The 26,191-nt window shown below is 49.4% G+C and overlaps 1 protein-coding gene across 2 annotated transcripts in view; it reads right to left on the bottom strand.

The window, feature by feature from the left end:
- COL5A1 (collagen type V alpha 1 chain) overlaps nucleotides 1-26,191 on the bottom strand; it is a 250,402-nt gene that overhangs the window by 94,146 nt on the left and 130,065 nt on the right. For both annotated transcript variants that reach the window (XM_026719149.2, XM_087914298.1), the window contains exons 12-21: nucleotides 25,168-25,242; nucleotides 22,978-23,070; nucleotides 20,057-20,113; nucleotides 16,341-16,394; nucleotides 15,714-15,767; nucleotides 10,082-10,135; nucleotides 6,803-6,856; nucleotides 3,232-3,285; nucleotides 2,093-2,137; nucleotides 676-729 (exon numbers count right to left, since the gene is read on the bottom strand). In XM_026719149.2, coding sequence (XP_026574934.1) covers nucleotides 676-729; nucleotides 2,093-2,137; nucleotides 3,232-3,285; nucleotides 6,803-6,856; nucleotides 10,082-10,135; nucleotides 15,714-15,767; nucleotides 16,341-16,394; nucleotides 20,057-20,113; nucleotides 22,978-23,070; nucleotides 25,168-25,242 — 594 coding nt within the window. The remainder of the gene's footprint in view (nucleotides 1-675; nucleotides 730-2,092; nucleotides 2,138-3,231; nucleotides 3,286-6,802; nucleotides 6,857-10,081; nucleotides 10,136-15,713; nucleotides 15,768-16,340; nucleotides 16,395-20,056; nucleotides 20,114-22,977; nucleotides 23,071-25,167; nucleotides 25,243-26,191) is intronic.

Here is a 26,191-nt window from a genome sequence, read left to right as displayed (position 1 = left end):
AGAGAGAGAAAGATCTGCCTCTACCTGGGATCAAACTCACAGCGCCCTGATTGTGAGGCGAGAGCTCCACCTCTGGGCCACCGCGCCACTTGCCTGTTTGGCTTTATTCCCCCGTGCGAAATCCTTGGCAGGTTTGGCCTTCAGGCCTTGGGGAGTGGGAGAAGGGGACTAAAATTGGGCTCATCCTGGCCCCAGAGTTGCTGATCGGACGTTTTCTTGCCCGAATCCTGGGCTCCACCTCCCAGAGTTTCCACTCATTCCCTCCTGCTCGGCTTCGTCCTGCCCCGAGGGAAGGGGGACACGGCACCACGGCCCCGGGGCTCCCACAGGACACATGGCGGCCCCCTTCCCTCCCTCTGCCGGCCCAGTGGCAAAGGCACCAGGATGGCAGCCAGGCCTGGCCTGGGAGGAGGAAGGAAAGTGGGGAGGAATGCCTCATCTTTCCCAAGACGGCCGGCATCTTCCCTGCCAGTTGGCCCGGACAGCTCAGCTTCTGGTCATCATTTGCAGGGCACGTTGGAGGGTGAAAAAAAAATATTTCCGTGCAAAATCACAGAAGCAAAGTGGAAAGAGGTCTTTTTGCCGCTGCAATGATGCAGGAAGATGCCCCGGTTGAAGGTCATGGGTGGCTGAGAGGCATCCCGGCTTCCTGCCAAAGTATTTCATTCTACTCACCGGAGGTCCTGGAGGCCCTGGGGGCCCCTTCGGTCCCAGCAATCCCCGGGGACCCTGCAAGAAGAGACAGGTTTAAATTTGGAGGTGTCCACGAGGAGCCGAGAAGATTCCTCTTGTGCTGCGCTATACACTTTGCCCCGGGAAAGGCCATGGACGATGTGGAGGGTGAACGTGGCTTCACGAGCACCGGCAGCTGGCAATCTGAGAAGGAGACCCCGTTTTGTGTGGGCCCCCACTCAGCAGCCAAGACCGAAGGTGGCCTCCCTTACAGAGAGGGGCAATTTATTTATTGACTTGCATCCCGCCTGCATTATTTTTACTCAAGGTGCCTTTCAGGGTTGTAGGCAGGGAGGAACAGGAGAGACAGAGCACAGGCGAGGAGCAAGGAAGATGCCCTCCTGATCTGAGAGCACGGAGAGTGGAAGGAAGGTGAGAACAGCGCGGGCTGCACAGGCTACTCAGGAGGAGAGCCCCCCGCCCCTCTTCACAAGTCACACCTGTGGAATGAGGAGCCGCTGTGGGGAGGGACGTTTGTTAGGAACAAAGGCTGAGTTCCTGAAGTGTTGAGTGCGACGTTTGAACTTTCCTTTTGGATTTCTGGACTAATTCCCTGGATCCTTTGCTTCCTGAACGCCTTGACTTGCCCTGCTGGATTTATTGCTGCGCATCCGTGGTGTGTACAGGGCTGGGATCGACTATTTGCAGCCAGAGGCTGCTTGAGGGGCGAGTGTGGGTTTGTCCTCACTTTGCTCTGGGACTTGACAGAAATGTGGGTAGTGTTTGGGGAAATTTGGAGCAATAAAGGGGCGGTTTGAACGGCGAGCTGCCTGTGTTCTCTCTGTGCCACGCCACGCGTCATCACAGAGATCATTTATTCTGGCTGTGTTCAAGGCTGCAAGAGACAAAAGCCCAACATTTGCCTTCAGCAAAGGATCTCAGGAGAGTCTGTGGCAGGAGCTGTTGAACAAAGAAGTTGCCTGAGCTGCTTCTACACATTATATATATAATCGATGGGCATCAGGAACCAGGGGGCTCCAGATATATATGGAGCCCCTGGTTCCTGATGCCCATCGATTCATACATTCTGCTCTTGGGCCTGTGCCTTAAATCACCATCCTTTAATGACCCCATAATCCCTTGCATTGGGGTGGAGCCTGGGCAACTGAATGGAGCTCGCAGAGTGTTTAGTGGCCGGAAGCCCTTCCTGTCGCCAATGCAGAGTTTTGTTCAGCAGATATATTCTCAGTGTGCCCAGAGAGAGAAATATCTGTCTGTACCTAGGATCGAACTCACGGCCCCCTGATTGTGAGGCGAGCGCTCCACCTCTGGGCCACACGCACCTCTCCTGGGAGTGTCCCTTAAATGCCTCCCCCAGGGCTCAAAGGAAAGGGGCTGCCTCTGTTTTCCAGAAACTTACAGGTTCGCCGGGGAGACCTCTGGGCCCAACTTCTCCATCGTCACCCTGTTTGGGAGGAGAAAGGAAAGCGGGAGTAAGAGCCAGACCCCAACCAGGCCTCTCGTGTTCAACGATAACAGGATGGTCACAAACCATTTGGGGAGGGAAAGCGAAGCAGCTTCATTCACCAAAAGGCAGGAGAAGAAACAACGGATGGAAACTAATCTAGAAGAGGAGCAACCTAGAAGGAAGGAGAAACTTCCTAATGGGGCCAAACTCAAAGCCCCTGAGCAGGATCTGGCCCGCAGGGGGCTTAAATCCGGCTCATGGGGCCGGCCTGGTTGTCTCGGCCGGCCAAAACGGGCCACATGCGGGCCCCCGCGGCCCAGATTTGCCCTCCCGGCCTCCTGCAGCACTTTGCCGACCAAAAATGGGCCGTGCGAAGACCTTGGGAGTCCTCCGCGGAGGCCGTGTTTGGCTGGCAGACGCTGCTGGAGGCTGTAAACGAGGCAGAGAGGGCTGCCCCACCCTCCTGCCCCGCCGACCCTACAATGCTGATCCAGCCCTCGAAGAAACCCAGTTTGACCCACCCCTGAACCAGTGGGACGGCTTTGCCTTCAGAAGTTGTGGTTGCTCCATCCCTGGAGGTTTTTAAGAAGAGACCGGACAGCCTCTTGTCTGGAATATGTAGGGTCTTCTGCTTAAGCAGGAGGCTGGACTAGAAGACCTCCGAGGTCCCTTCCAACTCGGTTATTCTGTTCTGTTCTGAGCATGAGGACTCCAATGGCTGGAACAAGACCACTGTAATCATGGTCTCATCCAGCTGAATTGCTTAAACAAAAGGTGAACGTTGGGTGACTACATTTGACCCGGGGAGAGCAACCAGGGATGGATCAAGTCACCAGCTGAAGGACTGACAAGAACCCTCTGTCTATAAGCCTTCCTATATTTACACGTCCCATGTACAGAGTGGGATCCTATACATCCCATAACTCTGAAGGTCTTGGTTTCACCGCTGGAGGCATGACTCGTTCTCCGTGCGCCTGGATGGCAGCGATTGATTCACAACGGCTTCGGTCCCACAAGTAAGCTCAGTGCATGATAAACACACACACACACACAATTATTTAAGGTTCACAAGGACACTTGACAGAACTCACCCTTTCACCATCTTCGCCAGGGGCTCCTGGGGGGCCCGAGGGGCCGGGATCACCCTGAAGAGAGGGGGAAAAAAGGCCAGCATCAGCCATGTTTTGATGCCTCCCCGTTCACACACACACACACCCCCCGTCCCCCAAAACCACCTCTTAACAGTCAAAGGCTGAGAGAATTTCCTGGAAAAGTCTTCCATAACTATGGACCAAATACCATTGGAGAAGACCAACTGTGAGGATGAGGAAGGTCTCTCTCCTGTTCTTCCAGATCTCTTTGGAAGTCCTTGTGGACTGTCCGCCCTTCTAAAGGTCCCACTGAGTGTCATCTCATAAAACATCCCTCTGCCTGTTTTAGTAGTTGCCATAAAAAGTGGGGAGGGTGGGGAGGAAGGAAATCTGGAAGAGTAGGGCAGCAAAGAGAAAGTACATTCCAACTCTTCTCTTTAAAAGGTTGTAACAAAGACACCAGAGCTTTTGCCCGCGAATATATTTAATTGGAGAACGTGAATGATGACACGCAGCCCGCGAAGGTGCTCAAATGGAGAATCTGGTTGATGAGACCCCCAGGGTGGAAGGGGAAAACAGGGTCACAGGGGACTGTAAATGACCTATGCCAGAGTTGGCTGCATACAGGGCGGTGCCAGGATGTTCGCCTCTAATGAATCCTTTGAAGTTTTTTGAAGTTTGGCTCGAGAGTCATGATTTAATTAGGGCAATTGCTGGAATCCTGACACTGGGAGGGTGAAGGCCCAAGCAAATATTGGTACCACTTTATGAATCCTTAGTAAGGCCACAACGGGAATGCTGCGTCCGGTTTTGATCCCCACCTTACAAAACAGATGTTGAGACTTTGGGAAAAGTGCAGAGAAGAGCAACTAAGGTGATTAAAGGCCTGGAGACTAAAACATGTGAAGAACGGTTGCAGCAACTGGGCATGGCTAGTCTAGAGAAAAGAAGATCTAGGGGTGACATGATAGCAATGTTCCAATATTTGAGGGTCTGCCACAAAGAAGAGTTGGGGGTCAGATTATTCTCCAAAGCCCCAAAGAAGGCAAGATAAGAAACAATGGATGGAATCTAATCAAGGAGAGAAGCAACCTGGAATTAAGGAGAAACTTCCAGACAGGGAGGACAATTAACCAGTGGAACTGCTTGACACCAGAAGTTATAGGTGCTTCATCACTGGAGGTTTTTAAGAAAAGACTGGACAGCCATCTATCTGAAATGGTGTAGGTTCTCCTGCTTGAGCAGGGGGTTGGACTAGAAGACCTCTAAGGTCCCTTCCAGCTTCTAATCTGATCCCTTCTCCCCCAAGAGGCCAGGCCTGCTATCCCTGCCCCGTCCAGCCACCTGAGCCCCCCTACAACTCTTGGCACAGCAGTCAAACCTCCTGCAAGGCACCAGCTGCTTCCTCTGTGCAGGCAATTGGCGGACAGAGTCAAACGTGAAATTAAAATAAAAACAGAAACGCTATTAGGAAATGAGGGAGACGGGGATTTAAAAGGGAAAGGGGGCATCCAGGTGATCCAATGCCAATGTAAAGCTCTCCAAGGTACCAGCAGGAAAGAAAGGGGATTAATGTGGCACCCCAGACGGCCGTTATTTTTATTGGGGAGCGGGAAAGAGCTGCCCAAACTATTGGCCACGGGAGGTCTCAAAAAGGACAATGGCCGAAGCCCACAGAGCCAGCTGCCTCCTGGGAGGGTTTCGTGCCTGCTTCAAATCACCGGGGCTTCTCCGTGAGATCATTATCTGCAAATCACTTTCCGTTTTCCTGCTGACATCCTCTCTCAGGTTGGCCTGGATGTGTCATTGCTTAAAAGTTTTCAAGCAGCGTTTGGGGGAAAACCTCAGAAACGTCCTCAATTCCGTGAACAAGCCCGTCGTTCAAATCTTCCACCGCAACAACACGCAGCTGCCCTGAGGATGTCAGGGTTGGTCCCAGACGTTCGTTTCACCCCTAACCTCCCTCTTCAATGTTTCAAAAGCCCCTCTCCCCCTTTTTCTTTCTTTTTCTTTTCTTTTTACAGCGCACATAAGATTCTGTGGCGATGGCTGAAAGTTAAGAAAAATGTGGCATTTGTTTAAAAAAAAGAACAGTCCTGAAGGAATGACTGCAGAGATTTCTCAGTCATTCAGGTCATGGTTGTTCCAAACATCCCTTTTTTTTTTTTTCAGGAGGCAACTGGGCTTACTTTCTTTTTTTTTTCTTTTGAAGACGTTTCACTTCTCACCCAAGAAGCTTCCTCAGCTCTGACTTGATGGTGGGGAAGGGAAGGGTTTATATTCCTTGCAGACAGCTGGTCATTTGCAGCCTTTTGAGAGAGTCATTGAGGGCACCTGAAGGTTTGTCTGTGTCCTCAGGGTCACCTGAGTGGTGCAAATGGTTCCTGTAGTCCAGGGGTGGGATTCAATTTTTTTAACAACCGGTTCTGTGGGTGTGGCTTAGGTGGTGGGCGTGACTTGGTGGTCATGTGACTGGCTGGGCGTGGCCAACTCAACATCACTCACATCGAGGCACGCATCTCCTCCCTGACCTCTCATGACTGTGGGGATGCTGCAACAGTCGTAAGTGTGAAAAAGGGTCATAAGTCACTTTTTTCAGTGCCATTGTAACTTTGAATGGTCCCTCCACATAACCAAAGTACCAGAAAAGGAGGGGAAAAAACTCCAGAGAGATTCCTGAGACAGGAAGTCTAGTCCTGCCAAGAATGTAATAAGAGTTAATAGAGAGGTAGTTTCTGTAAGCAACACCAGAATGTTTCCTTCCTGCCTTCCTTACAGGATTAGGCCAGGAATTTCTTCTAACAACCGGTTCTCCAAACTGTTTAGAACGTTAACAACCGGTTCTAGCAAATAGGTGAGAACTGGTAGAATCCCACCCCTGCTGTAGTCTGCATTTTTTTCCCTCTGGAAATCCATTCCTACAGACTTTTAGTCACACAATTTGGGATGAACATCCTTTGAACAGTGTGGGACTAGGAAGGAAAGGAAAGGAAAAATGGCAGACTGCAGGAACCATTTGCACCACTCAGGTGACCCTGAGGACACAGATAAACCTCCAAGTGGCCTCAACTAAAAGGATGCAAATGACCGGCTGTCTGTAAGGAGTATAAATCCTTCCCTTCCCCGCCATCCAGTCAGAGCTGAAGAAGCTTCTGGGATGAGAAGCGAAACGTCTTCAAAGGAAAAAAGGAGAAAGTCCAGTTGCCTCCTGAAAAAAAAAAAGCAGTTTTGGGACTGTCCTGGCCTTAAATTCTCCCTCCCTCTCTTCCCTTGTTGAAAGATATCATGGATGACTCTCCTCACCCATAACTGAGGCAGGGAAAAGTCACAAGGGACTGAGCCTGCCACTCAAGCCCCCAGATCATTCCAGGTGACAGGGAATGACCCCCCGGTAAAGGCCAGACGGTCTTCCTCGTCCTCTCCCATCCACTCTGAGAAATTGGCCAGTCAAAACCAATGACTGGCAGCAGAAATGAAAGGAAGAAAAAGAAGACCCCCACAGAGGCCGTCTTCTCCTCCTCTGCAACCTTTGGAAAGCTGAACAACTCGCAGAAACGTAGGCAGGACTTACCCGGTTCCCCTTTTCTCCAGGGATCCCAGCCAGGCCATCGAAACCTCGGTCGCCCTGCAAGGAAATTCAGAGGGAGAGGTGGCGGATTGTGCGACCCAGATCTCAGGGGTGGCCCATGCAGAGCCAAGCACCCAGGGAGCCCCAACTCCAAGCAGGATTGGAGAGGACGGACAGAGGAGTGACTCTGGGTGGAGAAACGCCTGGTCGCCTTGTGGGCCCGCTTGGCAGGAGGGAATGGGCTTGAGCAGCCTGGGAATCTGGGTTAACTGGCAAAGGCTGGCATCTTCGGAGCTCCTGTGCCTGCCCAGCCTTCCACTGGGAAAGCCTCCTTGGGAACATCACCCTTGGCCTGGTCGCGGCTCTGCTCCCCTTTGACTCCTTCCCGATTCCTTCCCCTAGCGAAGTTCACCCTGAAAGGACCTGGACTGCTCCCACCTTCTCTTTCAGAGGGCCAAGCATGGAGGGAAGTGCAAAGAGAGGAGGTAGGTAGGAGAGAAAACGATTGTTCTACAGACTGGGATATAACAGATGGGTTAAAACAAAAAAAAAAGCTTGTATCTCTAGAAACGTATAACTAAGTGGAAGCGTTTGGTTTATCTGCTGTTCAGTTTTAAATAGGAGGAGTGTTAAGGTGTTAAGATTTAAGAACTGACCAGCAGTGAGTAGCTGCTAGACGCCGCGGATCTGATGGAAGTCTGGCTGAGGTCACCAGAGGGACTCAGCAGAGTCTGGGTATTTATTTCCCTTTAAGGCTGGAGAGTGAAGACCCCCTTAAGAGGTGTGTATATACGAGGCAGCCATTAGAGGGCTTGGTTCTCTTTCCTCGTGGCCAGTGTTCACTGCAGAAGTTCTCCGCGCGTTAGGAAGGAGAAAGCCTGATTGTAAAGGTATTTTGCCACCACGTGTATATTATTTGTATATATATATCTGTTGAATATTAAACCACTGTTAACGTCTCTGTGTGCTGTGTGTCGCTCCTGGGTTACCTCATAAAGGTAACCACGCTGCCAAACGCTCTGACAAGAGAAGGCAAAGGAAGGGGAAGGGGAAGGGAAGAGAGGGGAAGGGGAAAGGGAGGGGAAATGGAAGGGAAAGGGAGGGGGAGGGGAAGGGGGAGCGTTGGCTAAAGTGGGGTGGAAGATGGGGGCCCTCAGAGAGACTTGGAACACCCCCTCCGTTCACTTGCAATCACAGGTCTCCGTTCCAGAGGCCGTTTTGTGCTCACTTCCCCGTTTCAGGCATTCACACTCTTGACTCAGAACAGGATTTTTTTTTAAAAAAAAAAAATCCTTTTTAGGCCAATTTGGCATCAGAGAGTCTCTGGAGGTGAGCCAGAACAAAGAGTTGGGCAGAAGCTCAGTTAGGTTTTGTTTAACTGCAATGGAATTTAAATAGGATGACTTCCCAAAAGGTCACGTTAAAAACGGCAATTCTGGGGAGGTCTCAGGAGACCCCGAGATCTCCAGTTGCAGGCAGCCTCTGATTTCAGGCACCCGCCTCCCTGACTATTCCTTCTCGGTGGGACTTGCTTCCCATCCCAAGATAGGGGCCAAAGCACCAGGCAGCCTGGGCGAGGGGTTGGACTACATGACCTCCAAGGTCCCTTCCAACCCTGTTCATCTGTATCTGCCTCACGCTTCCTTCCACCCACCCACCCACTGTCCTCCTCACTGTCTTTTGCCTGGGCAGCGAAAGGGAAGCCAGAAGAAACTCGCCAGAAGGTGAAGGAGGAAGCGGGGTTCAGGTTGCATTTTTTTATGCGGTTATTTTAAAATGTGTTAAAAATCCACGCTGCCCCTCATTCCTCGTCTCTCCTAAAATATAGATCTTTTTTACGTAACTAGCAGATGCTTTTCCAACCCAACCTCTATTTTTAAACCTTATTGTTTTCGTTGATGTTATTATTATTTTTTATTCCTGTAAGCAGAATCTCCACCTCTGTTTTTCCCATTCCCGGCCTTTTCTCCACAGCGCTGCAGCCTCTCCCCTGACCCCGGGTTGAAGGCCTCTCGGACACCTGCAGGCACAGTTAGTTCTCTAGGTGTGTAAATTGTGCAGAGTCTCCTGTGCTAACCCAGGAGGAGGAGGAGGAGGCTTGGAAGAATGTGTAGAAAGTTAGCACTCATCTCTCCTAGAAGAATGGAATATTTTAGGAAATACTTAAAAAGGCAGAATATCATATTTCCCCCTCAAAAGAGAAATAAGAAATCTTAAGGGAGACAGAAGAGCCCCAGCTCTCTGCCCGCAAGCAGATACTGAGCTGGGGCAGATTTAGTAATCCGTTATTCCCTGCAGCAAAGTCTGAACAAAGGCAGCGATAGGATTAGCCCTCGCTCAAGATCCAAACCAGGACAAAGCCATTAAGCCATAACAGGAATTGCCCAACACCCTTTCAGAACACAAGCTCCTTCGTTGCATCACCGCAGAGCAGGCCAAACTTCAATCAAACCTAGCTCGGACAACCTATAGAGCCAGCTATGACCCCTACGTAACCCCATGGGAGTCTGACAAGAGCCAATAGAATACATGTTCTTGCACTGGAATGGGAACCTCAAGTGCAAAGCCCAAGAGAAGGTATAAAAAAGACCTTCACTCTCAACTCCATGGGGTCAGCTACCCAGAATCACACATGCTCGTGGTTCTGTTCATCATTCAACCCTCTTTCTAATCAGCCTCCAGACTCCATTTTGTCTCCAGTGCCTTTCCTCCCTGGCTGGGAACTGAGTAAGTTGGATATTTCTTCCAACAAATGAACGGCCTGGTCCTTTCCGAAAGCAGTTGAAGCTGTCCTCGCAGGATCTATGAGGAGAACGCTGATGGATGGGGATTCTCCTGAGTCATGGAGCATCCTTGCACACCCTCGCTTGTCGGAATTGGTTATTACCTCTTCTCGCCATAAATTATACTCCTGCCAGCTCTCTCTCCCTCCTCCTAGAAGCTCAGAGACCAAGAGACTCAGAGAAGCAGCAAATGATTTGCAGCCCTCCTTCTCTTTAACAATTCCCTCCCCACATCTCTTTCCACGTTAAGTACCTACATAATCAGCCACTTAAACCTGCTAATATACAACTTCCAGGCAAATGTCCCTGAATTCAGATTGGGCATTACTGCTTGTCTCTTTTGATGAAAGCCAAGTGAGGACACAGAAAGAAAGAGGTTGTGCAAAAAAAGGCTGACGGCTGCCGTTCAGCGTGGGATTCCTCCCCTGGACGCTGCAGGTTTTCTGGGAAGAGAACATCCCTGGGAGGGGCGAGAGATGGGTTGGTTTGGCCCAGTTACCTTCGGTCCCGTTTGGCCTGGCATCCCCCGAGCACCATCGCTGCCAGCCCGTCCCTAAAATGAGAGCAGAAAAAGGAAATTAAGCAGCCACACGAGATCAAGGGGCAACAAAACTGGCCTTGGAGCTGAGGCCAAGTCATCGGACAATCCAGCTGCTCCACCATCTACTCCTTCCTTTCTTTCCACCCTGTATTCTTCACAAGGCATCTGACTGGCCCCAAATCAGGATGAAGTGCTCCAAAGATCTCCTGGTAGACGGCTGCGTTGACCCCGGACTTAATGAAGCACAGTGGACCAACACCAGCAGATGACATGGCTCCCCAAATCAACACAGACAGTGGAAACTTCACACTGGACTTCAAGCATCTTGCAGTGTGTGCCTCTCCATTCCTCCGCCAGACCAGTCTGGGTCCTTGGTTTCCAAATGAGATGCAAAAGTTGCTCTCATCAGAAAAGAGGACTTTGGACCTCTGAGCAACAGACCAGGTCTGTTTTCCTTTAGCCCAGGTAAGATGCTTCTGACATTGTTTGTTGTTCAGAAGCGGCTTGACAAGAGGAATACGACATTTGAAGCCCATGTCCAGGATCCATCTGTGTGTGGTGGCTCTTGATGCACTGACTCCAGCCTCAGTCCACTCCTTGTGAAAGTCCCCAACACTTTTGAATGGCCTTTTCCTGACCATCCTCTCCAGGCTGCGGTCATCCCTGCTGCTTGTGCACCTTTTTCTTCCACACTTTTCCCTTCCACGTAACTTTCTATTAATGTGCTTTGATACAGCACTTTGGGAACATCCAACTTCTTTTGCAATTACCTTTTGAGGCTTTCCCTCCTTATGGAGGGTGTCAATGATGGTTTTCTGCACAACTGTCAGGTCAGCAGTCTTTCCCATGATTGTGCTTCCTACTGAACCTGACTGAGAGACCATTTAAAGGCTCAAGAAGCCTTTGTAGGGTTATGGCTTAATTAGCTGATTAGAGTGGGACACTTTGAACCTTTTCACAATATTCTAATTTTCTGAGATTGTGGATTTGGGGTTTTCATGAGCTGTAAGCCATAATCTTCTCAACTATCTTGCTTTGCATGTAATGAATCTATCTCATATATTAATTTCACCTTTTAAGTTGCATTACTGAAATAAATGAACTTTTGCACGATATTCTAATTTTTCGAGTTTCACCTGTATCTAGATGGCTCTATTCATAAGCAAAGCAAATGCTGCAGGCAGAAATCCATTCAAGACAGAATATTTCAAGGAACGCCTTACAGCAAAGTGCAGGATTAGTGCAGCAGCCCGTCAACCAAGATCCAGCACAGGATGAAAACCATGAGCCACACAACAGGAATTGCCCAACACCTTTTTAGAAACTCAAAGCCCATATGGCACAAATCCCAAAACCTCAAAAACACAGAACCATATAAGAACCTTTCCTCTTACTCAGCTGTTGTTTGGCTGGCCCAGAACTGCAGGCTCTCTTTGTGTGAATTTCATCAATAAACCTTCGTTCCAGTCAGCCTCCATCTTGTTTCCAGCATCCTTCTCCCAGCTTGGAACTGAACCAGATGGATTTTTCTTCCGGCACGTGCTAAGACTACCTTTATTATAAGCTTACAGTAACAGAACTTTACAAATGTGAATGCGCCTCCCTCTTTGCCCCCTTTAGAGAATCAGGGAGGGTCTTATCTCAGATTACATTTCTGTCCAGGTCTCGGATTTCCTTTATCTGACCATTGTCTTGGTCGCAGATCTTCCTCCTTGTTCCTCGAGGCCACTCCTGCTGGTCATTGCGGTAACTTGTCCAGTTTCCTGGTTACTTGCTGCCTCGTAAACCTCACCCCTTGGCATCCACAAGACCAGGGAGAGAATAGGCTTCTAGAAAGATACACCCAGGACTGCACACAACTTGCCTTTCCATAAGAGCGAGAACATCTTTTGAGGCGGCTCTCTGTGTGCACTGCGGTTATCAGAGGATGTGAATTAACAGATTGTTGGAAGGGACCTTGTAGGTCATCTAGTCCAACCCCCTGCCCCACCCAAGCAGGAGACCCTACACCATTTCCGACAGATGGCAGTTCAGTCTCTTCTTGAAAGCCTCCAGGGATGAAGCTCCCACAACTTCCGAAGGCAACTTCCGTTCCATTGTTTCAATTCTTGCAGGCCTGTCTGTTTCCTTCCTCCCAAACTAGTGGGGCTGGTGCAACTCACACACCTCCGATGCCATTTGTGTGCACGTATCACTTCAATCTGCACTATTCACAGTTTCTTCAAGGGCAGCCCCATGTACATTGCATTGTAGCCATCCAACATTTGTGTGGTTCTGTGTGTGAGTGAGACTAAGGTGTGAATGACCATGAGCAACACTTCCCGGCCTAGCGATGATGGGTACAGTTGACGCACAAAATGAATTTGCGTAACTTCCCCTGATCTTAATTAATCGGCCATGGATCTATTCCATGACTTCTCCTAACTGAAAAGGTTCCCCTGCCCAGGAACAGGCTTGATTGGTCGGATCTTGTGGTTTAGATGCTCCCCTTAGTTCCCCCAATTAATGGAGAACGGAGAGAAGCGGCAATGCTGGAAGACAGGTGGCTATGACTCCATCCTCCTCTTCCTCTTCACTCTTCCTCCGCCCCACCGGCAGCTCTGGGTACACATGATGCTGTCCAAAGGCTCCTGGTCTACAAACATGCATGCAGCATTTCATCTACTCTTCCTTAACACGCCACAAGATTCCTTGCTCTTTATGGCAACTCATTCAAAAGCAGGATATCCTGAATTAGGGAATCCTGAATCTTGCAGAACTCACCAACGCTGTTTCAAAACTAAGAGTAAGAGCCTTAGTAAGGCCACCCGTGGAGTACTGCATCCAGTTTTGATCACCACACTATAAAAAGATGTTGAGACTCTAGAAAGAGAGTAGAGAAGAGCAACTAGGACGATTAGGGGACTGGAGGATAAAACACACAATGGACGGTTGCAGGAACTGGGCCTGGTTGGTCCAGGGAAGAGAAGGACCAGGGGAGACAGGAGAGCATCTTCCAATATTTGAGGGGCTGCCCCAGAGAGGAGGAGGAGGAGGGGGTCAAGCTATTCTCACCTGAAGTCCAGCCAAGGAATAATGGATGGAAACTGATCAAGGAGAGATTCAACCTGGAAAGAAGGAGGAATTTCCTGACAGGGAGCACAATCAATGGAACAAAAGTTGCCTTCAGAAGTTGTGGGACCCTCATCACCATGGGAAGCTTCCAAGAAGAGACTGGACTTCCATCTGTCAGAAATGGTGTAGAGTTTCCTGCTTGGGTGAGGGGTTGGACTAGGTGACCTACAAGGTCCCAGTTCCAACTCTGTTAACCTCTGCTGTAATCTGTGTGGACAAACAGCTCCCCGCCTTCCCTTGCAGACGCAGGGAGGAAAGTCCGAGGGAGTCGATTCTCTTAAAATCTTTGGAGACGCAGCATACGGAGCCCTTCCTGAAGGAATTACGGTAGGACCCAGGTGGCTTCGGCCGAGATCAAAGACGGGCTAACTGGCTTCGTCTTTCAGCTAACCAAGCGAGGGCTGCTGGTTAGCTTGAACAAACCCAGTTTCAAACTGCTGCTATTGTTCTGGCCTGGTCTTAAGAAGCAAGCTTTGACGCTCTCTGTTCTTCTCGTCTGCTGCTGCACACGAACGAACCCGGGAGGGAAAGGGATGCAGCCCCAGAGGTCGGACTTCCTCCAAGCTGAGAAAAGATGGAAAGCCAACCTGGAGAGTCCACGGAATTTCTCCTCGAGACAGAACTTGATGTCCCAGGAAGATTTCCCTTGTCGGGAAATTCCCCCTGAAAGGAGAACTTTTCCTCGTTCAGTTGCTTAGACCCTTGTGAGTCCTCGTGACCCAACAGATCCCAGGTCTCCAGGACTGTCTCTCCATAACTGAAGTTCTCATAAGCTCCTGCTTGTGTTGTCAGATAGGACCACGCAGTTTCTCTTCTGTCCGCTTCGTTTTTGGGGGTTTTCCAAGCACTGAGTCCTCCTGAATGGCTCTTCTCTTTGCAAGATGCATTCCAAACGTGCAAAGTTTAGCCTGGATGTTCACACTTCGGGTGAGCACTCTGGCATCCTGATTTCTTTCCTTCAACCTTCCTGGTGGTGCAGCTTTCGTAGCCAAATGTTGCAGCTGGGGAAGGCAAGGCCTTGACAGTCCCAAAGGGGTTTTTCTTCAGGAGGCAGCTGGACTTTCTTGTTTTTTGTTTTGGAGACGTTTAGCTTCTCGTCCAAGGAGCTTCTTCAGCTCTGACAGGATGGTGAGGAATGGAAGGATTTATATTCAAATTGGGATTTAGATACAATTTGGGATGAACCCCCCTTGGAATGGTGTGAGAAGAGGAATGGACTTCCAGAGGAAAAATTGCAGGCTACAGGGACCAGGAGCACCTCTTAGGTGAACCTGAGGACACAAATAAACCTCCAGGTGGCCTCAACGACTGTCTAAAAGGATGCAAAGGACCAGCTCTCTGCAAGTGGTATAAATTCCTCCATTCCCCACTATCCTGTCAGATCTGAAGAAGCTTCTTGGAGGAGAAGCTAAATGTCTTCAAAATTAAACAACCAGTTGCTACCTGAAAAAGCACCTTTGGGACAACCACGATCTGCATGACTGAGAATCTCTGTCAGAGTATATTCATGAACTGGAACAGAGCTTGGTAACAAGGTCAGCCAATGAGGACTGTTTGGAAACTGAAACTGCAAGGAGCCTAGGCGTGGCTCCATATTAAGCTCTGCAGCTCTGAAGCTTTGTTGAGCTCCGAGTCTGTCTATTGAAGACGACACGGCTCTTCTCCTCTGCTGTGTGTCTTGCTTGCCTGCTGAACTAAAGAGAAACTGAGGTCTCTTTCTGAGCTCCTGAGTTGCTACTGAATTTACTTGCAACTTGTTTCTGTCTGAGTTTGCTCCATGTTGGAGAAAAAGACAACTGGTTTGTAAAATCTACCTATGTTTATAAAGATGTAAAATGAAGCCTCAGCCATCCGTGTTTATTTTTCTGGCGCTGAATTAACGCTGCAAAAACTCTGAATAATCTCTAGGCACCTGAAGGCCTTGACAGTTCACACCTTCGTTGTTTGCACTGGGTGCCCCCAGCACTTTGGGGGTTCATCTCGAATTGCCCTCCAAGAACAGGTGCTTCTTTCTTCCACGGCTACAGTCACAACCCCTGTTTTGCTCAGCTTCTTCTCCACACTTCAACTCGGGGGGGACGGGGGGTGGGGGCACTGGCACATGACACAATCCCTGGGATTTGCCCAATGTCCAACCTGCACTTTTGCGCTTCCTCTTTGCGTCTTCGAAAGGAGGCGGTATCACCCACTTATGTGAGGTTGTTGAGTTCATCTTCCAAGAACCGCCACTCAGGCAGAATTTGGAGCGAAGCACTTGGGAATTGCGGCGGAGCTTTGATCAGAGCCCAAACAGATTGGAATAAAGGACGTGGTTCCTTTTTGGGGGCTCCTGCCAAACGGGCTTCTCGTCCTGTCTCGGGGCGACCTGCCAACGACTGGCACAGGTGGCCTACCAGGGTCTTTGGTCCAAGACCAAGGATTTGCATGGAACATTTGGACCTGCCAGGCCTTGCTAAGCCTTTCAGAGTTGACCTACCCGCCGTCCTGGTTTCCCTGCTGGACCTGGGGGGCCTTGGACGCCTCGTGGACCCTGGAATAAATCGAACCAAAGGAGAATCAGAACCTTGGAGGGAAGGCCAAGGGACCCTCACCTCCCACGAGACCCCAACAGGGTGCAGAGGTGAGGAAGGAAGCTCAGGAGTGGCCGCTCTGTTACTAGGTGCAGGGACAGCCTGCACCTGGGGGAGGGGGCTGGACGTCGTGTTGTTGATGCGTCTCCCCAGAATAATTATTAAGGAGACTGCAAAATTCAAGAGTAAGTGGGGCGGTGGCCTAGGGGTGGAGCTCTCGCCTCACAATCAGGAGGCTGTGGGTTCGATCCTAGGTAGAGGCAGATATTTCTCTCTCTGGGCACCGTGGGAATATATCTGCTGAATGTAACTCCTCACTGGTGACAGGAAGGGCATCCGGCCAGTGTTTACTCAGCTCCATTCAGTTACCCAGACTCCACCCTGCAAGGGATTATGGGGTCCTTAAACGGAGATGATGATTAAGTTTAGAAAGCTTCCCAGTCAAAGCAAAATTCAGTAGACTCAGGAGGCGAAGCAGAGCCGCCCACCGTCCCTCCCCAAAAAGACCACACCCACTTGCCAATCACTCCTACCTGAGGTCCCATGTCTCCCGATTCACCTTTGATTCCTCCACCACCTGGGGGTCCCTGTGTGAAAAGAGACACTGTTAACAAAGCGCATCAGGAAAACAATCCTGGGGTGTCCAGAGGTCATGGGGAAGCCAGGGAGAGGCAGGTTCGAAGGACCCCCGAGATGGCAGACCAAGGAAGCTGCTCTGTTGGGCAAGCGCCTCATCAAAGACCTGGCCTGCAGCACCAACAAGCACCCAGCCAATCTTTAACCCATAGAAGAGACTCACTTCCTGAAGGGTCTCCAAGGATCCGGTTGCATCCAGGCAGGAGAAGTGGGAAGCCTCCCCAGGGGGGCAGGCATGGATTTAAGAATTGCAGAAATGCAGTGGGGTGGAAGGTAAAGGTTCCCTTCCTTGCACATCCGCGCTAGTCGTTTCCGGCTCTAGGGGGCGCTGCTCATCTCCGTTACAAGGCCGAAGAGCCAGACTTGTCCGAAGACGTCTCCGTGGTCATGTGGCCGGCATGACTAACTAAACACCCAAAGGTGCACAGAACACTCTTTCCTTCCCCCCAAAGGGGTCCCTATTTTCCTACTTGCATTTTTTTACATGCTTTCAAACTGCTAGGTTGGCAGAAGCTGGGGCGAGGAACGGGAGCTCAACCCGTGACGCAGCGCTCGGGATTTGAACCGCCAAACTGCTAACCTTTCTGATCAACAAGCTCAGCATCTTAGCGCCTGGGCCACCGCATCCCTCTAAGGCTCACCTAGTCCACACCATTTCAGTTTTAAAAGCCACCTTAAAGATGTGCTGCTACATCTCGCCTTCTAAGTTCTATTCTCAACAGGCATTAAGGAAATTAACTCAATAGGATTCAAGCTGCTAAATAATGACTATTGACGAGTAATGAGAGTCAACAGGAGGCTTGAATGGAAGGCACGATCGACTGCTTCAAGTATCTAAAGGGCTGAATAATTGCCTTCCACGTGACCACTGTGGCTGTTCCAAGGAGGAGAAGCAGGGAACTAACTGACTCGAAATCTGATTTCCATTTAGCAGCACTAAGGGCTGTTGGCAGAGAAGATATCCTGCTTACAGAGGGCAGGGGGACATCCTGGGCTGGGGGCAGGGGTGGGCTTCAAAAATGTTAGCAAAGGGTTCTCTGCGTTAGGAATCTGTCCGCCAATTAGTTGAGTTGGCAATATATAAACCAACAATGTATGTTTGTAGCTTTAAGACAAAATCCCTGTATTGATTTATACTATATTCCGATTGGTTGATTATATGGCAAACTACCATAAGAGGGAGCTAGAGATCATGGCTTGCTCTCTCTGACATTCTGTTGCTATCTAAGGTTCTCTGCTGTATTTATGCTGTGCTTATACTTTGATATCTTTGTTTACTGTAAATGACAAAGGCAACCGGTAAGAAGACTTTGTAATTGGATATTCTTTGGGCTGTTAAACGTATATGACCTGGACCGTTTATTGGACTGTGCTATTTCATAAAATAAACTTTACTCGATTAGCTGTATCTGTGTGTGGCTGAATAATTATTCATAACTACTCTCATAAACATTTCCATGTGCATATCCTTGTTACTCAAGGGTTGTTCTGTACCTATCATAACACTCTGCCTGGTTGGTGGGTGGGCGTGGCCATGGTGGGGCGTAGCCTAGTCAGCCTCCTGCACCATGGAGGGAGGGGTTTACCCTCCCCAGGCTCCGGACGGGCCCATTTCCAGCCTTCCCAAATTTCCAGGAGGCCCATTTTTTGCCCCCACCCCACCCGAGCCTCTGTGTGTGCCCTGCACTTACCTGCATGCAAAATGGGCCCCGTGGGGACTCCTGGGAGGGGAGGGGCAGGGGGGGCAGCCAGGACTGCGATTTGGGGGTTCTCCAAATTGCACAGAATCTTAGCTCTCCCAAACCCCTGAGAACCCCCAGCAGCCCCACCCCTGGCTGGAGGTCTTTAAACAGGGACTCCTAGCCACATGTCAAGGAATGTTGCGTCCCTGCCTAGGAAGGGTTTGGGTTTGAGTCCTTCCAAGCTAACCTTCCATGGAATCTACCCTCGGAGTTTGATTTTTCCTCTGAGTAAGACTTTATTCCAACTCCCAAGCCCCCAAAGCGACTTTTTTTCCCCCTGACTCCTTCACTAAGTTTGTAAGCAATGAAAAGTTTGTAAGCAACGAAAACTGCAGTCCAAAGTCAGGGAACACGGCTGTTTTATCCAAGGCAAACGAAATCCACTTCTTAAAGAATTCAACATCTTGCATAATGTGGCCCAATGTGAACATTCCTGCCAAATGCTGACATGAGCAGCAGAAAGCACATAAATGAATCAACTCTAGCTTGGGACTGTTTCTCTCAGTATCTTTTTCAAGGACAGAATCACATATCCTCTCTGACTGGGGGCGGGTAAAGCCCCTTTGCCCTCTGCAAAGAAGTTTGGGTGACCCAAAAAACCACGAAACAATGAGAACTTGGCACCATTTTGGCTGTGACAAAACCTGTGCGTCGTCCTTCAAAACGCACGTGAGTTCAATGATTCCAGGGCTGCCCAATGCGCTGCCTGCTTCTATGTATCCCTTCCAACATAGCAAACCATTAAACAAACTGGGACAAAGTTTGAATTGGTGCGAATAGCCGAACCACGGTTCCTTTGATGTGAGTTGACCATCATTCTTAGAGCGTATGGTAGCACAGTGCAAGAGTGTTTGCAGAGCCATCGGAAAACGTGGGTCCCTTGACACCAGAATAATAGGGTCCCCACTTATTTGTTGCTTCACTTACATGGAACACTTAAAATGTTACTACTCTCGTATATTATCCATAATATCTCACCCACCCAGCCCCACAAAATGAAAGAATGACGCGATGATGCCATTTTGGGTACCTCCCGATGACCCAGTGCCTTCAGGCCCCGTGATTTGTGGGCTCAGGTTGTACCCCATGCCTCACAAAACAGAAAGCACCTTTCAGAATGTTTCAGTAGGTGTAAGTATTTATCCCAGAACCCAAAGCTTCCTCACTGGGGCAAGACCAAGTGAGCTGCTCTGCATTCTGTTCTGACCAAGACATCCTGAGTCCGTTAATTAAGCACCCGCTTAGTCCAAACAACTCTTATTTTATTTCAACGCTGGGAATTATGTTCTTTCCCAGCCCCTAATGAGTCCCAAACAGTTCCTCGAGATAAGCACCCACCTTTCTCTCCTTTGAATTGTTGCCAACAACTAAAGTGCCAAATTAACTAAAAAACAACAACTGAAGTACAAAGTCCGCACAGAGCTTCAAGTTTTAATCTGAACAGAGCGAGCGACGTTGCTTCCTGCAAAGATTTCTCTGCCTTTGCACTTCCTTTATTCCTTATGGGAGGGGCAATCACCTCCAAGGCTTACTCCCAAGTTGTCCCTTTTGTCTCAGCTGCTCTGGCCTTCTAGCAGCTCTGTGCATACGCGCACTGGGAACAGGGTCCCCTTGTTCCTCTGCCTCGCTGCTGCCAGACTCTGGAGGCTCTGGAGTCAGCCCCCCACTCCCAGATGGTCCTGGCCCCATCTCTGCATCAGACGCAGGACCCTCATCCGAGTCCTCCCCAGACTCCCAGACTGGCCCACGTTCCTCCCCACTGTCCGATTCCGCTGCCGTCTGCACAGGCTGCCGGTGAACCACAACACATTCGTTCATCTCAAAGTTATGGAAAGTGGTACCCAGCACTGCGGGAAAGGGAGTTTACTCACCATGGGACCTGGTCTTCCGGTCAGTCCCATTGGGCCAGCTGGTCCCCTCAGAGCCAGCTGCAAAAAAAAGAGAGAAACGGCATCAGGGGGCAGCCAGAGTCTAGAGAGCCACCCAGGGCCTGGTCTCTCCAGCAAGAGCGGCCTTCAGGGCCTTTGTGAGCCCCTCTTGGCCGTGTCAACACCCCCACTGGTCTTTATAAGCACCTGGGTCATCTTTACCCGGACGCTGGAAGAAGCCGGGGAGGAGATCGATGGGGGTTTGGGGCGGGGGAACCCAGGGCAAGAAGGATGGAAAAGGCATGGAGAGAGGAGGGGACAGGGGAGGGGAGAGTGACGGGAGGAGGACGGGAGAGAAGGAGGGGAGGGGAGGAGAAGAGATGAGGAGGGAGAGGGGGAGAGGGAAGGGGAGGGGAGGGGAGGAATGTAGAGAAGAGGAGTGTAGAAGAGGGGAGAGGAGGAGAGGGGGAAGGGAGGGAATGAAGAGGAGGGGAGGAGAGGAGGGGGAGAGGGAGGAGAGGGGAAAGGGGAGGGGAGTGAAGAGGAGGGGAGGAGAGGAGGGGGCTGCTGTTCTAGGACTGGACTTTGTCCAGGGCAGTCCAATGCCCCCTCTTGTAGCCTCAGATGGTTCTTTAGGTGGGCATTTTGTGAAAGGCTCTGCAGAACTGAATGAAACCAACTAGTATATAAACACGCATGCTGCATTCACATGTGTGACACGGGCCACTTCAAAGCATTCGCACTACAGGTAACAAGCAAACCTGGGAAAGGTTTTTCTTTTTTTTTGGAAGATGGAGGCGCCCTGCAAACTCAGCCCGTGAAGTGAAATGGTTTCACCCAGAGAGGGGATCAAATCAACTCTCTAATCAGAATCGGTGCCTTTTGCAAGATCAGCACTAAGAATTGGGCTAAGCAGCACAACCGAAAGAGGCAAAGGAATCTTTGTGGGGATTTCCTCCCAAGAAAACCGGAGCAGACCAACTCGGGAGCCGTACTTCTGAAGTACAAGAGGGTTAGCAGCCAACCTGGGCTTCCTCCTAAGCCAAGTACAGTCATATTCCCACTGCACCAAAATAATCAGATTATATACACATCCCAGATATAGACAGAGAGGTAGGAGGTGAGAAGTCGGAGAATCTGGAATAATTTAACGACGACTTTCTATCGCTACGTGAAGAGCTTAAAATGTCACTGTCGTGTTTTATTTTTATTTTTTTAAAAAAACCCACTAATTAAAAAGTCATGTAGCTCCACGAGAGTCAATAAATCTTTGGGTAGGTAATGGGGCTGTCCACCCTTTTATAACCTTGCAGGGACAAATTTGTTCCGTTGCTCGAATTCAATACCTTAAAAGGCCGGTGATTATCGCCTCCTGTAATTAAAATCCACCCAGCCCTGCGACTAGAGCAGCCAGGAAGTCATAGGAACAGCGATTAGGCAGTGAATGGGAGTTGAGTGTTTTAACTGCTGCCCAATTAAAAGAGAAAGAAAGAAAAAAGAAAGAAAGAAAAAGAAAGAAAGAAAAGAAAGAAAAGGAAGGAAGGAAGGAAGAAGGAAGGAAGGAAGAAAGAAAGAAAGAAAGAAAGAAAGAAAGAAAGAAAGAAAGAAAGAAAGAAAGAAAGAAAGAAAGAAAAAAGAAAGAAAGAAAAGGGAGGGAGAGGGGGAAACACCACAGCTTCCGGAACAAAATCCAAGGCAGCGCCTGGCTTCCCAAAAGGCCGCAAGGCTTAAAGCCAGATTTAAAACCCCAGGCAGACCCACAATCTGGTCAGAAGGCGCAGGTGGGTCTTTAAACTGGGCACGTCCAATCTGCATGTGAGGACTGTCCCACGAGGAGCAAGATAGGTAAGCTGGGGGAGAAGGACCCCGACTGTCAACCCTGAAGCTGACCTGACCGGAGCCATCTTGGAGCTTCAGTGTTGCCACACCGGAGATGAGGGAAAGGGGTGTCAGGATTCCAGGATTAGAGGGGTGTCAGGATTCCAGCAATCGCTCTAATTAAATCATGATTTTCAAGCCAAGCTTCAAAATACTTCAAAGGATTTATTAGGGGCGAAGTCAGGATTCCGGCAGTTACTCCAATTAAATCATGAGACTCGAGCCACCCTCCCCAAACTAAAAAGGATTTATTAGAAGTTAACATTCTACATCTGGCATTTGCCTGGGCATAGCCGACTCTGAGATATGTAATTCACTGTCACCCTTGATCCTGCTTTTCCTCCACCCCCTCTGGGTGTATCATCCAATGAAACACGCCCATAGCCAAGAGTCATCAATCATGCTCTCCAATTAGATTTTTGCGCAGCAGAAGCTTCAGTCATCTAATCAGTCTCTGAAGAAAATATGAATGGAATGTCCTTTCGATTCCACACTGCTGCCAGCTCTTTAAAACTCCCCCCAGCTTTCTTTCTGTTGACAACTATAAAACGTGTCTACAATATGTTTTACGAGTTGACAGATGACTTACTGGCATGCTGCCTCTAATAAATCCTTTGAAGTTTTTTGAAGTTTGGCTTGAGAATCATGATTTAATTAGAGCGATTGCTGGAATCCTGACAGCAAGCCAACTCTCATAATCACCCAAGCAGTGCCGGACAGTTTAACTCCCAATAAATCCTTTTTAAGGTTTGGAAGTTTGGCTCGAGACTCATGATTTAAATGGGGGAAACTGCCGGAATCGTGACAGCGGGTTTGTGTAGTCAAAACAAAATACTTTCTCTTGAGAATCAAGGACATTCTCTCTCATGCCTGGACACATGGAAGGAGGAGTGTGGTCACCAGACAACCAGACAATGTCTCCATTGGACCATGTGACTGATTGTTAAATGAATCACTGCATTTGTTAAGTGAGTGAACAAGGTTGTTAAGCAAGTCTGGCTGGATCCACGGGGCCAAAGAGAACATGTGGGGCCCTGGGTACTCACCCTGGCCTGCTGCAGGATGGCTTTTGCTTGGGACTCCTGGGTGGAGATTAATGGTCCCTTTGAGCCCGCATCTCCACCCCCGCTGAACCGGAACTGCAAGGGAGCAAGAGCAGAGAGTCAAAGCTTGGCTGAGCAACCCGACACCCAACAAAACGCAACCAGGCACAAAATAAAACAAAGTACTTTTTGCAAATCACCATTACTCAGCCATCTTGTCATAAAGAGGGTTTCCTCTTCCGGCACTTCTCAAGGCCCCCAGCCCCACACAAAACGAGCAGGGAGAGAACCTCCCACCTCAGATGGATGGATCTGCTCTCGTGCAGCCCACCTATGGCCAGGCTCCCATAAAAGGGGTGCAGAGAAAACCAGGCACGTAATATCACGTGTGGTGGATGTGTGGCATATTGGATAAACATACATACATGGTTAGAAAAAGATGCTCAAGCTGCATATAGATTATAAGCCAGAAATATGTTTGTTAGGGATAGTACCAGAAAAATATAATAAAGGGAATTTGTATTTAATATTGCAGGGTTTTGATGGCAGCAAGACGGCTCATCTTACTCATCAAGTAACCCACCAAGTTGCTTTTTTGGGTGGTTTTGCTCTCAGTGGTAATTCTGAGTGACCCCATCCCACCCCCAACTCCCAAGTTTCCTGCCCAAGGAAGGAGATCTTATCCCGTCCTGGACAAAGGTTGTCCAATCTCGTCTTCATAGCCCGCAGCAATGGGGCGTCAACAACCCTGGGAGGCGAGTTGTTCACTTGCTTAATCGTTCTCGTTGTCAGAAGATTCCTCCTTCCTTCCAGGTTGGGTCTCTCTTTAATGAGCTTCTTGTCCTGCCCTCTGGCGCTTTGGAGAACAAGCCAGCCTCTCTTCCCTGTGCCAGCCCTTCAAGCATTGGAAGAACGCTATTGGGTCTCGCTTAAGTCTTCTCTTCATTTCAAAATGTTTCAAGGCACCAATTTATGTGATGGTTTTGACCATTGTTCTTCAAATTACTGGAAACAGGGCAGAGACATTCACAGGTCCACATGTAGGACCAGTGAGATAGATGAGAAACAGTCCTAGAAACGGTGCAGTCAAGTCGGAAAATGGAGCTCTTGCCAGAGTATATTCATGAACTGGCAGAGACATGGTTAACAAAGTCAGCAAGTGAGTAAGCATGGCAACAGACCAGCCAATGGGAGCTGAGAGCCTGGGTGTGGTTTGGCTTGGCCTGCTTTGCTGAGAATTGAAACTGAAACTGATATCTGCTCTAAAGCTGCTGCTGCTGCTCGTGTTTTTGTTTACGTTACGTTGAAAAAATCTACATGTTTATAAAGAAGTTAATGATCCTGCTGAATCAGTCCTCTGTGTGTTTTCTGGACTTGAATTTCTGCTGCAAACTCTAACAGTCTGAACGGAGAGGGCTGACTTGAGAGGGTCAGGGGCCTGCCACTTCCAATACGCAGCACGAATGCCGTTTTAAAAACAATTTCATCTGAAGGTTCAAGAGGAAGAGACGGAGCCAAAAAGACAGCTGGAGAACGAGGAAGACCCAGCGGTGAGGGGGATTGAAGGGAGAAAATGTGGGAGACCCCACAGAGCCCACTGCTCTTAGAGCCTCACTGGCTCACTGGCCACAGAGGGAGGCTGGACCGATCCTGCTTTCAGCAGCCTCTGCTTCTGGATTTCTAATGCCATAACCCCCACACACACACAAAAAAACCCCAAACCCAGAATAGTAGCTGCTGTGACTTATACTGAAGAGTTTTGGATTTTTTGGATTTGAGGGGAAAAGGTAGCTTTTTCCTCTTGGATTCTGAAGTGCTGTGGGGTCAAACCCTTCTCTGCACAGCCACCAAGGCAGGCATGCAACCCTTCATTCCTGGGTGACCTTCTTCCCACGCCTTCCTCTGTAAGCAATACTTATATACCACTTTACATAACTTTCTAGTCCTCTCTAAGCAGTTTAGAGTCAGCCTCTTGCCTCCAACAATCTGGGTCCTCATTTTACCCATCTTGGATGGACGAAAGTTTGCGTCAACGTTGAGCCTGGTGAGAATCGAACTGCCAAATTGCAGGCAGCCGGCAGTCATCAGAAGCAGCCCGCAGTACTGCACTCTGACCACTGCACCACCAGGGCTCTCAATGGGTCTGCAGCCGTTACTCAACGGAAGAAGCAAGCCCTGGAAAGTCATACTCACCGGCAACATCAGCATTGTCCCAGGCGGGCCTGGCAAACCATCCGCACCAGGAAGTCCTGCACGTCCAGGTGGTCCCTGGCAAAAGAAGGACCTCATCAGACATGGGAAGGTTGGCACAAAAAAATGTCGGGCTGAGCTGAGCACTGAGGCCACTCCATCAATCACTCTCAGTCAACCTCTGATTGATCTGATCTGGTGTGAACACAGGAATTAGGCTTGGTTGACCTGGGCAGGAATGAATGTTAGCACTGGGTGCCAAAGGGGTCACTGGAACTGAGAGTGCTGGGAAAACTGCCCCCTGGGAGGGGCTTCTTCAGCCATTGCCTGCCAAGAGGCCCATCAAGGCCCAAGCTGGGAGCTTTGCCAGCCCCGCCACTCTTCACAAGGCATGTGTGCGTGCCACTCGTGCAAATGGAACTGTGTGCGTGTGCATGCTTGCCTATCACTCGTGCAGAACCATCCCCACTCCACCCCCCAACCATCCGCGGCTGGTCCACAAAGCCGGAAAGGTTGGGGACCCTGTTGTAAGGGGCAGGCCGTTGCTGGGAGCAATAGCTCAGGCAAGGCTTCCAAAAGCCGTCAGTAAAATATAAAACAGGAATAGACTTGGTATCATTGATGGTCTTTAAAAGACTTAATACACTAGCTCTTCCTTCCTATTTCATTGGATTTCCAATTTTTTAAAATTGAATTATAAAGCATTATAAAATACAAAGTACAAAGTAAATAGAAAAGCGGGGCTGGGGAAGGGAAAGAGAAGTGAGGAAAGATAAGAAAAAAAGAAAAAAGAAGCACTGACTTCCAACTCTCTCTGTTACAGTAAAATAAGGCCTTAACATCAAATCACAGCTTTCTGCTTTTTCATAATATTATGAACCAGCGATTTCCGTAAAGATCTACCCGTTTAATCGATAAAGCCCAAAGTCAGAGTTTCATTCTTCTCCACATCAAGCAGGAAGTTCAGAAGCGGTCTCCGGGTGGAAACAAAAGTACTTATTTCCAAATTTAAGTACATTTATTTATT

The sequence above is a fragment of the Pseudonaja textilis genome, chromosome 17 (genome assembly GCF_049901715.1).
Source record: "Pseudonaja textilis isolate UNSWEBS1 chromosome 17, rPseTex1.2, whole genome shotgun sequence".
In the NCBI taxonomy this organism is placed as follows: Eukaryota; Metazoa; Chordata; class Lepidosauria; order Squamata; family Elapidae; genus Pseudonaja; species Pseudonaja textilis.
This window is presented reverse-complemented; position numbering and strand designations above follow the sequence as displayed.